The 13,957-nt window shown below is 52.0% G+C and overlaps 1 protein-coding gene across 1 annotated transcript in view; it reads left to right on the top strand.

Annotated features, from left to right (window-relative positions):
* Nucleotides 1-13,551, top strand: part of LOC121274792 (sulfotransferase family cytosolic 1B member 1-like) — a 37,451-nt gene extending 23,900 nt beyond the window's left edge. Inside the window, exons 6-7 of the mRNA XM_041182144.1 lie at nucleotides 11,222-11,407; nucleotides 12,976-13,551. Of these exons, the coding sequence (XP_041038078.1) occupies nucleotides 11,222-11,407; nucleotides 12,976-13,083 (294 nt within the window). The 3' untranslated portion in view covers nucleotides 13,084-13,551. The remainder of the gene's footprint in view (nucleotides 1-11,221; nucleotides 11,408-12,975) is intronic.
* The last annotated feature ends 406 nt before the right edge of the window (nucleotides 13,552-13,957 follow it).

The raw sequence follows: 13,957 nt of genomic DNA, 5'->3' as shown, positions 1-13,957 counted from the left end.
GATATTAAAGGGTGTGGGTAGTGTGGGAGAGAGTGGGATTAGATTAGTTGGGTCAATAATGGATTGGGGAGAGAGGGGGATAGCGGGATTAAACTGAGTGGGATATTAAAGGATTGGAGGTGTGAGGGAGAGAGTGGGGTTAGACTGGGTGGGATATTAAAGGGTGCGGGAAGTGACGGGGTGAATGGGATCAGACTGGGTGGGATATTAAAGTGTGCAGGGGTGACGGGGTGAATGGGGTTAGACCGGGTGGGATATTAAAGGGTGTGGGGAGTGTGGGGGAGAATGGGATTAGACTGGGTGGGATATTAAAGGGTGTGGGGAGTGAGGGGGAGAGTGGGATTAGACTGGGTGGGCTATTAAAGGGTACGGGAAGTGACGAGGTGAATGGGATTAGACTGGGTGGGATATTAAAGGGTGCAGGGGTGACGGGGTGAATGGCGGTAGACCGGGTGGGATATTAAAGGGTGTGGGGAGTGAGGGAGAGAGACGGATTAGACTGGCTGTGGTATTAAACTGTGCGAGGAGTGGGAATAGACTGTGTGATATATTAAAGGATCGGGGGAGTGAGGGAGAGAGTGGGATTAGACTGTGTGATATTAACAGGTGCGGGGAGAGAGGGAGTGAATGGGATTAGTCTGGGTGGAATATTAAAAGGTGCGGGGAGAGAGGGAGTGAATGGGATTAGTCTGGGTGGGATATTAAAGGGTGTGGGGAGTGAGGGGGAGAGTGGGATTAGACTGGGTGGGAAATTAAAGGGTGCAGGGAGTGAGTGGGATTAGTGTTGGTGGGATATTAATGGGACTGAGGGGGAGTGAATTAGTCTGGGTGGGATATTAAAGGGTGAGGGGAGTGGGTGGGAGAGTGGGATTAGACTGGGTGGGATATTAAAGGGTGTGGGGAGTGAGAGGGTGATTGGGATTAGACTGGGAGGGATATTTAAGTTTGAGGGTTGTGAGGGGGAGAGTGGGATTAGACTGGGTGGGATATTAAAGGATGTGGGGAGTGAGGGGGAGAGTGGGGTTAGACTGGGTGGGATATTAAAGGGTACAGGGAGTGAGGGGGAGAGTGGGATTAGGCTGGATGGGATATTGCAGGTCGCAGGGAACGAAGGGGTGAATGGGATTTGAGTTGGTGGGATATTATCGGATGAGAGGGGTTGAGAGGGTTTTGACTGGTTAGGCTATTAATGGATGTAGGGAGTGAGGGGGAGAGTGGGATTAGACTGGATGGGATATTAAAGGATTGTCGAGTGGGCAGGTGAGTGGCATTTGACAGGTGGAATATTCTAGGGTGAGGGGAATGAGCGGGAGAGTGGGATTAGACTGGGTGGGATATTAAAGGATGTGGGGAGTGAGGGGGAGAGTGGGGTTAGACTGGGTGGAATATTAAAGGGTACAGGGAGTGAGGGGGAGAGTGGGATTAGGCTGGATGGGATATTGCAGGTCGCAAGGAACGAAGGGGTGAATGGGATTTGAGTTGGTAGGATATTATCGGATGAGAGGGGTTGAGAGGGTTTTGACTGGTTAGGCTATTAATGGATGTAGGGAGTGAGGGGGAGAGTGGGATTAGACTGGATGGGATATTAAAGGGCAGGTGAGTGGCATTTGACAGGTGGAATATTCTAGGGTGAGGGGAATGAGCGGGAGAGTGGGATTAGACTGGGTGGGATATTAAAGGGTGTGGGGAGTGAGGGAGAGAGTGGGATTAGACTGGGTGGAATATTAAAGGGTATGGGGGGTGAGGGGGAGAGTGGGATTAGACTGGGTGGAATATTTAAGGGTATGGGGGGTGAGGGGGAGAGTGGGATTAGTCTAGTTGGGACATTAATGGATTTGGGTTGAGGGAGAGAGTGCTGTTAGACTGGGTGGTATATTAAATGGTGCGGGGAGGGATGAAGAGAGTGGCATTAGACTGGGTGGGATATTAAAGGGTTTGGGGAGTGAGGGGGATAGTGGGATTGGACTGTTTGGTATATTATCGGGTGCTGGGAGTGAGGCTGATAGTGGCATAAGACCAGTTGGGACATTAGTGGATTGAGAGTGAGGCAGAGAGTGGGATTTGACTGGGTGGGATATTGAAGGGTTTGGGGAGTGAGGGGGAGAGTCGGATTAGACCGCGTGGGATATTGAATGTTGCAGGGAGCCAGGGGGAGAGTGGTCTCTGATTTGTTGAATATAAACAGGAGTGAGGGGAGAGTGTGATTAGTCTGGGTGGGATATTAAAGGCTGTGGGGAGTGAGGGGGAGAGTGGGATTAGTCTGGGTGGGATATTAAAGGCTGTGGGGAGTGAGGGGAAGAGTGGGATTAGACTGGATGGGATATTAAAGGCTGTGGGGAGTGAGAGGGAGAGTGGGATTAGACTGGGTGGATATTAAAGGGTGTGGGGAGTGAGAGGGAGAGTGGGATTAGACTGGGTAGGATATTAAAGGGTGTGGGGAGTGAGGGAGTGAGTGGGATTAGACTGGGTAGGATATTAAAGGGTGCGGGGAGTGAGGGGCAGTGGAATTAGTCTGGGTGGGATATTAAAGAGTGTGGGGAGTGAGGGGGAGAGTGGGATTAGACTGGGTAGGATATTAAAGGGTACGGGGTGAGAGTGGGATTAGTGTTGGTGGGATATTAACAGGACTGAGGGGGAGTGGAATTAGTCTGGGTGGGATATTAAAGGGTGTGGGGAGTGAGGGAGTGAGTGGGATTAGATTGCGTGGGATATTAAAGGGTGCAGCGAGTATGGAATTAGTCTGGATGGGATATTAAAGTGTAACAGGGAGAGAAATATTAGACTAGCTGGGGTAATAAATGGTGCGGGGAGTAAGGGAGAGAGGGGGATAAGGCTGGGTGAGATATTCAAGGGTGTGCGGAGTGAGGGGTTTAGAGGGATTCAACAGGGTGGCATACTAAAGGCTGTAGGAAGGGAGGGGGAGAGAGGGATTAGAATGGATGGGATATTAAAGAATTGGGGAGTGGGCGGGAGAGTGGGATTCGACTTGGTGGGATATTCTAGGGTGAAGGGAGTGCAGGGAGAGAGTGGGATTAGACTGGGTGGGATATTCTAGGATGAGGGGAGTGCAGGGAGAGAGTGGGATTAGACTGGGTGGGATATTCTAGGGTGAGGGGAGTGAGGGGGAGAGTGGGATTAGACTAGTTGGGACATTAATGGATCGGGGAGTGAGGGAGAGAGTGTGATCTGTCTGGGTGGTATATTATAGGGTGAGAGTAGTGAGGGGGAGAGTGGGATTAGACTGGGTGGAATATTAAAGGGTGTGGGGATTGAGGGAGAGAGCAGGATTAGACTGGGTGGGATATTAATGGGTGTTGGGAGAGTGGGATTAGACTGGGTGGGATACTATAGGGCGAGGGTGGTGTGGGGGAGAGTGGAATTAAACTGGGTGGGATATTAAAGTGTGTGGGGTGTGAGGGGGAGAGTGGGATTAGACTGGGTGGGATGTTTAAGGGTGTGGGGAGTGAGGGAGAGAGTGTGATTAGTGTGGGTGGGATATCAAAGGTTGCGGGGAGTGAGGGAGAGGGTGGGATTAGTGTGGGTGGGATATTAAAGGGTGCGGGGAGTGAGGGAGAGAGTGGGGTGAGACTAGGTGGGATTTTAAATGATGCGGGGAGTGAGATAGAGAGTCGGATTAGACTGGGTGGGTTATTAAACTGTGCGCGGAGTGGGATTAGACTGAGTGGGATATTAAAGGGTGTGGGTAGTGTGGGAGAGAGTGGGATTAGATTAGTTGGGTCATTAATGGATTGGGGAGAGAGGGAGATAGCGGGATTAAACTGAGTGGGATATTAAAGGATTGGAGGTGTGAGGGAGAGAGTGGGGTTAGACTGGGTGGGCTATTAAAGGGTGCGGGAAGTGACGGGGTGAATGGGATTAGACTGGGTGGGATATTAAAGGGTGCGGGGGTGACGGGGTGAATGGGGTTAGACCGGGTGGGATATTAAAGGGTGTGGGGAGTGAGGGAGAGAGACGGATTAGACTGGCTGTGGTATTAAACTGTGCGCGGAGTGGGAATAGACTGTGTGATATATTAAAGGATCGGGGGATTGAGGGAGAGAGTGGGATTAGACTGTGTGATATTAACACGTGCGGGGAGAGAGGGAGTGAATGGGATTAGTCTGGGTGGAATATTAAAAGGTGCGGGGAGAGAGGGAGTGAATGGGATTAGTCTGGGTGGGATATTAAAGGGGGCGGTGAGTGAGAGGGAGAGCGGGATTTGACTGGGTGGGATATTAAAGGGTGCGGGGAGTGAGGGGGAGAGTGGGATTAGACTGGGTGGAATATTAAAGGCTGTGGGGTGTGAGGGGGAGAGTGGGATTAGACTGAGTGGGATATTGAAGGTTGCAGGGAGCGAGGGGGAGAGTAGGATTAGACTGGGTGGGATATCAAATGTTGCGGGTAGAGAGGGAGAAAGTGGGATTAGACTGGATGGAATATTAAAGGGTGTGTGGATTGAGGGGAAGAGTGGGATTAAACTGGGAGGGATATTAAAGGGTGTGGGGAGTGAGGGGGAGAGTGGGATTAGACTGGGTGCGATATTAAAGGGTGAGGGGAGTGAGCGGGAGATTGGGATTAGACTGGGTGGGATATTAAAGGGTGTGGGGAGTGAGCGGGAGATTGGGATTAGACTATGTGTGATATATAAGGGTGCTGGCGGTGGAGGGGAGAGCGGGATTAGAGTGGGTGGGATATTAAAGGGTACGGGGAGTGAGGGAGAGAGTAGGATTAAACTAGGTGGGACATTAATGGATTGGGGAGTGAGGTGGAAAGTGAGATTAGACTGCATGGAATAATAAAGGGTGTGGGCAGTGAGGTGGAGAGTGGGATTAGACTGGGTGGGATGTTAAAGGGTGCGGGCAGAGCGTGGGATTAGACTGGGTGGGATGTTAAAGGGTGCGGGGAGTGAGGGGGAGAGTGGGATTAGACTGGGTGGGATGTTAAAGGGTGCGGGGAGTGAGGGGGAGAGTGGGATTAGACTGGGGGTGACATTGAAGGTTGCAGGGAGCGAGCGAGATAGTGGGATTTGAGTTGGTGGGATATTAACGGGTGTGTGTGAGAGAGGGATTAGACTGGGTGGGTTCTTAAAGGATATGGGGAGTGAGGGAGGGTGTGGGATTAGACTGGGTGTGATATTAAAGGGTGCTGGGAAAGAGGCTGATAGTGGGATAAGACTAGTTGGGACATTAATGGATTGAGGAGTGAGGCAGAGAGTGGGATGTGACTGGGTGGGATATTAAAGTGTCGGGGGAATGAGGGGGAGAGTTCTATTAGACTGGGTTTGACATTGAAGGTTGAAGGGAGCAAGGGGGAGAGTGGGATTAGACTGGGTGGGATATTAAAGGGTGTGGGGAGTGAGGGGGATAGTGGGATTAGACTGGGTGGGATATTAAAGGGTACAGGGAGTGAGGGGGAGAGTGGGATTAGGCTGGATGGGATATTGCAGGTCGCAGGGAACGAAGGGGTGAATGGGATTTGAGTTGGTGGGATATTATCGGATGAGAGGGGTTGAGAGGGTTTTGACTGGTTAGGCTATTAATGGATGTAGGGAGTGAGGGGGAGAGTGGGATTAGACTGGATGGGATATTAAAGGATTGTCGAGTGGGCAGGAGAGTGGCATTTGACAGGTGGAATATTCTAGGGTGAGGGGAATGAGCGGGAGAGTGGGATTAGACTGGGTGGGATATTAAAGGATGTGGGGAGTGAGGGGGAGAGTGGGGTTAGACTGGGTGGAATATTAAAGGGTACAGGGAGTGAGGGGGAGAGTGGGATTAGGCTGGATGGGATATTGCAGGTCGCAGGGAACGAAGGGGTGAATGGGATTTGAGTTGGTGGGATATTATCGGATGAGAGGGGTTGAGAGGGTTTTGACTGGTTAGGCTATTAATGGATGTAGGGAGTGAGGGAGAGAGTGGGATTAGACTGGATGGGATATTAAAGGATTGTCGAGTGGGCAGGAGAGTGGCATTTGACAGGTGGAATATTCTAGGGTGAGGGAATGAGTGGGAGAGTGGGATTAGACTGGGTGGGATATTAAAGGGTGTGGGGAGTGAGGGAGAGAGTGGGATTAGACTGGGTGGAATATTAAAGGGTATGGGGGGTGAGGGGGAGAGTGGGATTAGTCTAGTTGGGACATTAATGGATTTGGGTTGAGGGAGAGAGAGCTGTTAGACTGGGTGGGATATTAAAGGGTGTGGGGAGTGAGAGGGAGATTGGGATTAGACTGGGTGGGATATTTAAGGTTGAGGGTTGTGAGGGGGAGAGTGGGATTAGACTGGGTGGGATATTAATGGTTGAGGGGAGTTAGGGGGAGAGCGGGATTAGACTGGGTGGGATATTGCAGGTCGCAGGGAACGAAGGGGTGAATGGGATTTGAGTTGGTGGGATATTATCGGATGAGAGGGGTGAGAGGGTTTAGACTGGTTAGGGTATTAAAGGATGTAGGGAGTGAGGGGGAGAGTGGGATTAGACTGGATGGGATATTGAATGTTGCTGGGTGCGAGGGTGTGAGTGGGATTTGAGTTGGTGCGATTTAAAAAGGAGTGAGGGGAGAGTGGGATTAGACTGGGCGGGATATTAAAGGATGTAGGGAGTGAGGGGGAGAGTGGGATTAAACTGGGTGGGATATTAACGGATGTGGGGAGTCAGTGGGAGAGAATGATTAGGCCAGTTGGGTCATTAATGGATTGGGGAGTGAGGGGGAGAGTGGGATTAGACTGCATGGGATATTGAAGGTTGCAGGGTGCGAGGGTGTGAGTGGGCTTTGATTTGGTGGGATATGAACGGGAGTGAGGGGAGAATGGGAATGGACAGGTTGGGATCAGGTTGGGGAGAGAGGGAGAAAGTGGGATTCGACTGGTTGGAATATTAAAGGTTGTGGGCAGTGAGGGGGAGAGCAGGATTAGACTGGTTGGAATATTAAAGGTTGTGGGGAGTGAGGGGGAGAGCAGGATTAGACTGGGTGTGACACTGAAGGTTGCAGGGATAGAGGAGAGAGTGGGATCTGAGTTGGTGGGATATTAACGGGAGTGAGGAAGTGTGGGATTAGTCTGGGTGCGATATTAAAGAATGTGGGGATTGACGGGGCGAGAAGGATTAGTCTAGGTGGGGTAATAAACGGTGCGGGGAGTAAGGGACAGAGGGGGTTAAGACTGGGTGGAATATTCAAGGGTGTGAGGATTGAGGGGGTTAGAGGAATTCAACTGGGTGATTTACGGAAGGGAGTGGGAGAGTGGGATTAGACTGGATGGGATATTAAAGGATTGGGGAGTGGGCGGGAGAGTGGCATTTGACAGGTGGATTATTCTAGGGTGAGGGGAATGAGCGGGAGAGTGGGATTAGTCTAGTTGGGATATTAATGGATTGGGGAGTGAGGCGGAAAGTGGGATTATACTGGGTGGGATATTAAAGGGTGTGGGGAGTGATGGGGAGAGTGGGATTATACTGGGTGGAATATTAAAGGGTGCGGGGAGTGAGGGGGAGAGTGGGATTAGACTGGGTGGAATATTAAAGAGTGTGGGGAGTGAGGGGGAGAGTGGGATTAGACTGCGTGGGATATTGAATGTTGCAGGGAGCGAGGAGGAGAGTGGTCTCTGATTTGTTGAATATAAACGGGAGTGAGGGGAGTGTGTGATTAGTCTGGGTGGGATATTAAAGGCTGTGGGGAGTGAGAGGGAGAGTGGGATTAGACTGGGTGGGATATTAAAGGCTGTGGGGAGTGAGAGGGAGAGTGGGATTAGATGGGTAGGATATTAAAGGGTACGGGGTGAGAGTGGGATTAGTGTTGGTGGGATATTAACAGGACTGAGGGGGAGTGGAATTAGTCTGGGTGGGATATTAAAGGGTGTGGGGAGTGAGGGAGTGAGTGGGTTTAGACTGGGTGGGATATTCTAGGGTGAGGGGAGTGCAGGGGGAGAGTGGGATTAGACTAGTTGGGACATTAATGGATCGGGGAGTGAGGGAGAGAGTGTGATCTGTCTGGGTGGTATATTATAGGGTGAGAGTAGTGAGGGGGAGAGTGGGATTAGACTGGGTGGGATATTAAAGGGTGTGGGGAATGAGGGGGAGAGTGGTATTAGACTGGAAGGGATATTAAATGGTGTGAGGAGTGAGGGGGAGATTGGGATTAGACTGGGTGGGATATTAAAGGGTGTGGGGAGTGAGGGGGAGAGTGGGATTAGACTGGGTGGAATATTTAAGGGTGCGGGGAGAGTGGGATTAGACTGGGTGGGATACTATAGGGCGAGGGTAGTGTGGGGGAGAGTGGAATTAGACTGGGTGGGATATTAAAGTGTGTGGGGTGTGAGGGGGAGAGCGGGATTAGACTGGGTGGAATATTTAAGGGTATGGGGGGTGAGGGGTAGAGTGGGATTAGTCTAGTTTGGACATTAATGGATTTGGGTTGAGGGAGAGAGTGCTGTTAGACTGGGTGGTATATTAAATGGTGCGGGGAGGGATAAAGAGAGTGGGATTAGACTGGGTGGGATATTAAAGAGTCCGCAGAGTGAGGGAGACAGTGGGAATAGACTGGGTGAGATATTAAAGGGTTTGGGGAGTGAGGGGGATAGTGGGATTGGACTGATTGGTATATTATCGGGTGCTGGGAGTGAGGCTGATAGTGGAATAAGACTAGTCGGGACATTAGTGGATTGAGGAGTGAGGCAGAGAGTGGGATTTGACTGGGTGGGATATTGAAGGGTCTGGGGAGTGAGGGTTATAGTGGAATTAGACTGGGTGGGATATTAAAGGGTCTGGGGAATGAGGGGGAGAGTTGTATTAGACTGGGCGTGACATTGAAGGTTGAAGGGAGCAAGGGGGAGAGTGGGATTAGACTGTGTGGGATATTAAAGGGTGAGTGGGAGAGTGGGATTGGACTGGGTGGGATATGAAAGGCTGTGGGGAATGAGGGGGAGAGCGGGATTAGACTGGGTGGGATATTAAAGGGTGCGGGGAGTGAGGGGGAGAGTGGGATTAGACTGGGTGGAATATTAAAGGGTGTGGGGATTGAAGGCGAGAGCGGCATTAGACTGGGTGGGATATTAAAGGGTGTGGGGAGAGTGGGATTAGACTGGGTGGGATATTAAAGGGTGTGGGGAGTGAGGGGGAGAGTGAGATTAGACTGGGTGAGATATTAAAGGGTTTGGGGAGTGAGGGAGAGAGTGTGATTAGTGTGGGTGGGAAATCAAAGGTTGCGGGGAGTGAGGGAGAGAGTGGGATTAGTGTGGGTGGGATATTAAAGGGTGCGGAGAGTGAGGGAGAGAGTGGGGTGAGACTAGGTGGGATTTTAAATGATGCGGGGAGTGAGATAGAGAGTCGGATTAGACTGGGTGGGTTATTAAACTGTGCGCGGAGTGGGAATAGACTGAGTGGGATATTAAAGGGTGTGGGTAGTGTGGGAGAGAGTGGGATTAGATTAGTTGGGTCATTAATGGATTGGGAAGAGAGGGGGATAGCGGGATTAAACTGAGTGGGATATTAAAGGATTGGAGGTGTGAGGGAGAGAGTGGGGTTAGACTGGGTGGGATATTAAAGGGTGCGGGAAGTTACGGGGTGAATGGGATTAGACTGGGTGGGATATTAAAGGGTGCGGGGGTGACGGGGTGAATGGGGTTAGACCGGGTGGGATATTAAAGGGTGTGGGGAGTGAGGGAGAGAGACGGATTAGACTGGGTGGGATATTAAAGGGTGCGGGGAGTGAGGGGGAGAGTGGGATTAGACTGGGTGGGATATTAAAGGGTGCGGGGAGTGAGGGGGAGAGTGGGATTAGACTGGGTGGGATATTAAAGGGTGTGGGGAGTGAGGGGGAGAGTGGGGTTAGACTGACTGGGATATTAAGGGTGTGGTGAGTGAGGCGAATAGTTGGATTAGACTCGTTGAGATATTGAAGGGTGCGGGGAGTGAGGAAGAGAGTGGGATTAGACTGGGTGAGATATTAAAGAGTGTGGGGAGCTGGGGAGTGAATGGGATTAAACTGGGCTGTATATTACAGGGTGCAGGGAGTGAGGGAGAGAATTGGATTAGAATGGGTCAGATATTAAAGAGTGAGGGGTCTATGGGATAGTGGGATTAGACTGGGTGATATATTATAGGGAGAGGGGAGTGAGGGGGAGAGCGGGATTATACTGGGTGGGATTTTAAAGGGTGTGGGGAGTGAGGGAGAGAGTTGGGTTAGTCTGGGTGGGATATTTAATGGTGCGGGGAGGGGCGGAGAGAGTGGGATTAGACTGGGTGGGATGTTAAACGGTGTGGTGTGAGGGTGAGTGTGGGATTAGGCTGGGTGTGCTATTAAAGTGTGCGATGAGTGGTATTAGACTGAGTGGGATCTTAAAGAATGCGGGGAGTGAGGGGGAGAGTGAGATTAGACTGGGTAGGATATTAAAGGGTATGGAGAGTGATGGGGAGAGTAGGATTAGACTGGGTGGGATATTAAAGGATTGGGGAGTTGGGGGATGAGCAGGATTAGACTGGCTGGGGATTAAAGGGTGCGGTGATGCAGTGGAGAGTGGGATTAGACTGGGTGGGATATTACAGAGTGCGGGGAGTGAGGGAGAAAGTGGGATTAGATTGAGTTGGGTATTAAAAGGTGCGGGGTGTGGGGGAGAGTGGGATTAGTGTGGGTGGGATATTAAATGGTGCGGGGAGGGATGGAGAGAGTGTGATCTGTCTGGGTGGTATATTATAGGGTGAGAGTAGTGAGGGGGAGAGTGGGATTAGACTGGGTGGGATATTAAAGGGTGCGGGGAGTGAGGGGGAGAGTGGGATTAGACTGGGTGGGATGTTAAAGGGTGCGGGGAGTGAGGGGGAGAGTGGGATTAGACTGGGTGGGATATTAAAGGGTGCGGGGAGTGAGGGGGAGAGTGGGATTAGACTGGGTGGGATATTAAAGGGTGCGGGGAGTGAGGGGGAGAGTGGGATTAGACTGGGTGGGATATTAAAGGGTGCGGGGAGTGAGGGGGAGAGTGGGATTAGACTGGGTGGGATATTAAAGGGTGCGGGGAGTGATGGAAAGTGGGATTAAACTAGGTGGGATTTGAAGAGTGTGGGGAGTGAGTTGGAGAATGGTATTAGACTGGGTGGGATATTAATAGTTGTGGGAGACAGTGGGATTAGACTGGGTGGCATAGTTAAGGGTGTGGGGAGTGAGGGCAAGAGAAGGATTAGACTGCGTGGGATATTAAAGGGTTTAAATCCCTCTTCCCTTTGCTCTTCATTCTCACAACAGAATCCAAAGCAGGAAATTCTGAAGATAATGAGATTCCTGGGGAAGGAGCTGCCCGACGCCATTGTCGACAGGATCGTCCACCACACGTCCTTCCAGTCGATGAAGGCCAACCCCATGAGCAATTACTCCACCGTGCCGGCCAATGTCTTTGACCGGACCATGTCCACCTTCATGAGGAAAGGTGTGGCTGTCGGGGTCCACCTGTTGGGTCGTGCTCAGTGGGTTAGGTGCTAAGGCGGGGGGGTCATCACAGACCGAGGGGTGGGTCGACCAAATCCATTGGTGTTGGGGTTGCCAGGGAGGTGGGGGGGGGGCATAGTGGGGGAGGTGAGCCATGGTATTGAGCAGGCCCAGAATTTGCGGTGTCCGGCCGCCTTGAGATGGAAGAGGTGGGGGGAAGAATGGGGTATGGCGGGGGTAAGAAGGGCAGGCCCAGAGGAACCGGGTGGGTGTGGGGGAAGTCGGTATAGCACGCCCAGTATGTGGGAGTGGGGGGGTGCTGGGGGGTCAATATGCCTGATAGGGGTGGGGCTAGGGCATCTGATTGAGTGGTGGAGGGTAGTTTTGGGTGTGGGAGGTTCTGAATGAGCGAGGTAGGTTGAGGGGGGGGGGTCGGGGCGAGGGTCAGCTGAATATGTCTGGCAGGGTGGCCAGATTGAACAGGGTGGGGGAGAGCGGTGTTCATGTTTGTGTGTTTGGGGACCAGTGGGTGGTGTCCGGCGAGCAGGGTGGAGTTTCGAGGGAGCAGCACGTGGTGCGTCAACAGGGTCGAGGAGGCCAACCTGTGAGGGAAGTCTCGCAAACGTATAGTTTCGTTTTTGGGCCACCTCAATGGCGACGATGTGCTCACTGATTTCCTGGAGGCCACCCCGACCTCCCTCCTCCCTAGCCTGCCTCCCATTCATCATCACCTTCCAACAAGTTAAAGTGTCCCTTATCTTTTCCCAACAGTTGGTCATCCCGCTGGGAGGCCTGGAAAGGTCATGCAACGCTGCAGACGATGGGATATCAGCACTAGGCTGATATGGATCCTGAGCCTTTCCTGATCCCTGTTTTCACTGGGTTCAGCACTACACAGGCTGGTATATCGGCCCTAGGCCCGAGTTGCACCCTGGGCCTTTCCTGATCCCTGTGTCCACAGGGGTTCAGCACCGCATGGGGCGGGATATTGGCCCTAGGCCCGAATTTGGAACCTGGGCCTTTCCTGATCCCTGCAGGCAGGGTTCCATTGTGTAGGGTGGGATATCAGCCCGAAGCCTGCATTGGAATCTGGGCCTTTCCAGATCCCTGTATTCATGGAGTTCAGCACTGCATGGAGCGTGATATCGGCCCTATTTGGAGCCTGGGCCTTTCCTGATCCCTGTGCTCAGGGTTCAGCGCTCTATGGGCGGGGGGAGGTGGCATATCAACACTAGGCCGGACCTGGAGCCTGGGCCTTTACTGATCCCTTTGCTCACAGGATTCAGCACTGCATGGGGTGCGATATTGGCTCTAGGCCCGAGTTGGAGCTTGGGCCTTTCTTGATCCCTGTGTTCACAGGGTTCAGCACTGCACGGGATGGGATATCAGCCTTAGGCCCAAGTTGGAGCCTGGGCCTTTCCTGATTCCTGTGTTCACAGGGCTCAGCACTGCACGGGGTGGGATACCAGCACTAGGCCGGACCTGAAGCCTGGGCCTTTCCTCAGAGGGGAAAAGCCTCTAGCTCTGAGGGGATACTTGCCAACAGCTCTCGCTCTATCTCTCCCGCAGGTAAGGTGGGGGACTGGAAGAATTACTTCACCGTGACTCAGGACGAGGCCTTCAACTCTGACTACGAGCAGAGGATGCAGGGCTCCGACCTTCAATTCCGCACAGAACTATGAGGCAAGCAATAAATGTCAACGTGCACCGAGCCGATGGATCACCGACAGGGAAGGAGCCTGTTCGGCCCTTTGAGCCAGTGCCGGCCCTTTGAAAGATTAATCTCATCAAACTGCATCCATGCCGATTCCTCCTTGCTATTTCTCCAATTCCCCATTTTGTGCCCTCTGATTAAATTGCTTCCACTGCCCTTTCAGGTAGCACCTTCTAGGTCACAACAGCTCACCGCTGAAAACAAAAAATTCTCCTCCCGCTTCCACCAAAATTTTGCCTCCCCGAATCACCGACTCCCCCAGGAGAGGGGACCTGATCTCCAAAACTGTGCATGAAAGAGCGGAGCTGTCCCTCTGCGAATCGCTCGGTCCAATGTCCCGCCGGGTTTAAACGTCCGATCTTCGGAGAGACAGAGGTTCAGTTGACCTGGACGATGATCTCCCTTTGCGTTCCCGCTGGCTAACTTTGTGATTGAATAAAGCGTTTCACACAGGAGATTATCAGAGTTTAATTTACAAGGAGAATGTTAATAAAGTCAAAGGGCTGATGCAAAAAGTAGAATTAAGAAATTAAACACGGTCAGATATTCAGCACATAATCAGAATAATGCTCTGGACTGCAGAGCATCAACAGACAGCTGTCAAACATAAGGATAGCTCTGACGTACAAAACACTCCCTGTGCAATATTAAAGGACACGGATTCATCCTGCAGATTTGTCTGTGGAATCTCCAGGCATTTACAGCCTCACAGTGAAGACCCGGTATCATCGTGTGTCAGATACATTGTCCTCTCCCCCTCTGGGACCGGGTGTCACAGTGCGTTAGATACACTGTCCTTTCCCCCTCTGGGACCGGGTGTCACGGTGCGTTAGATACGCTGT

Source organism: Carcharodon carcharias (assembly GCF_017639515.1).
Source record: "Carcharodon carcharias isolate sCarCar2 chromosome 38 unlocalized genomic scaffold, sCarCar2.pri SUPER_38_unloc_2, whole genome shotgun sequence".
Classification (NCBI taxonomy): Eukaryota; Metazoa; Chordata; class Chondrichthyes; order Lamniformes; family Lamnidae; genus Carcharodon; species Carcharodon carcharias.
The sequence above is the reverse complement of the archived record's forward strand: the minus strand, read 5'-3'. Positions and strand labels throughout refer to the sequence as shown.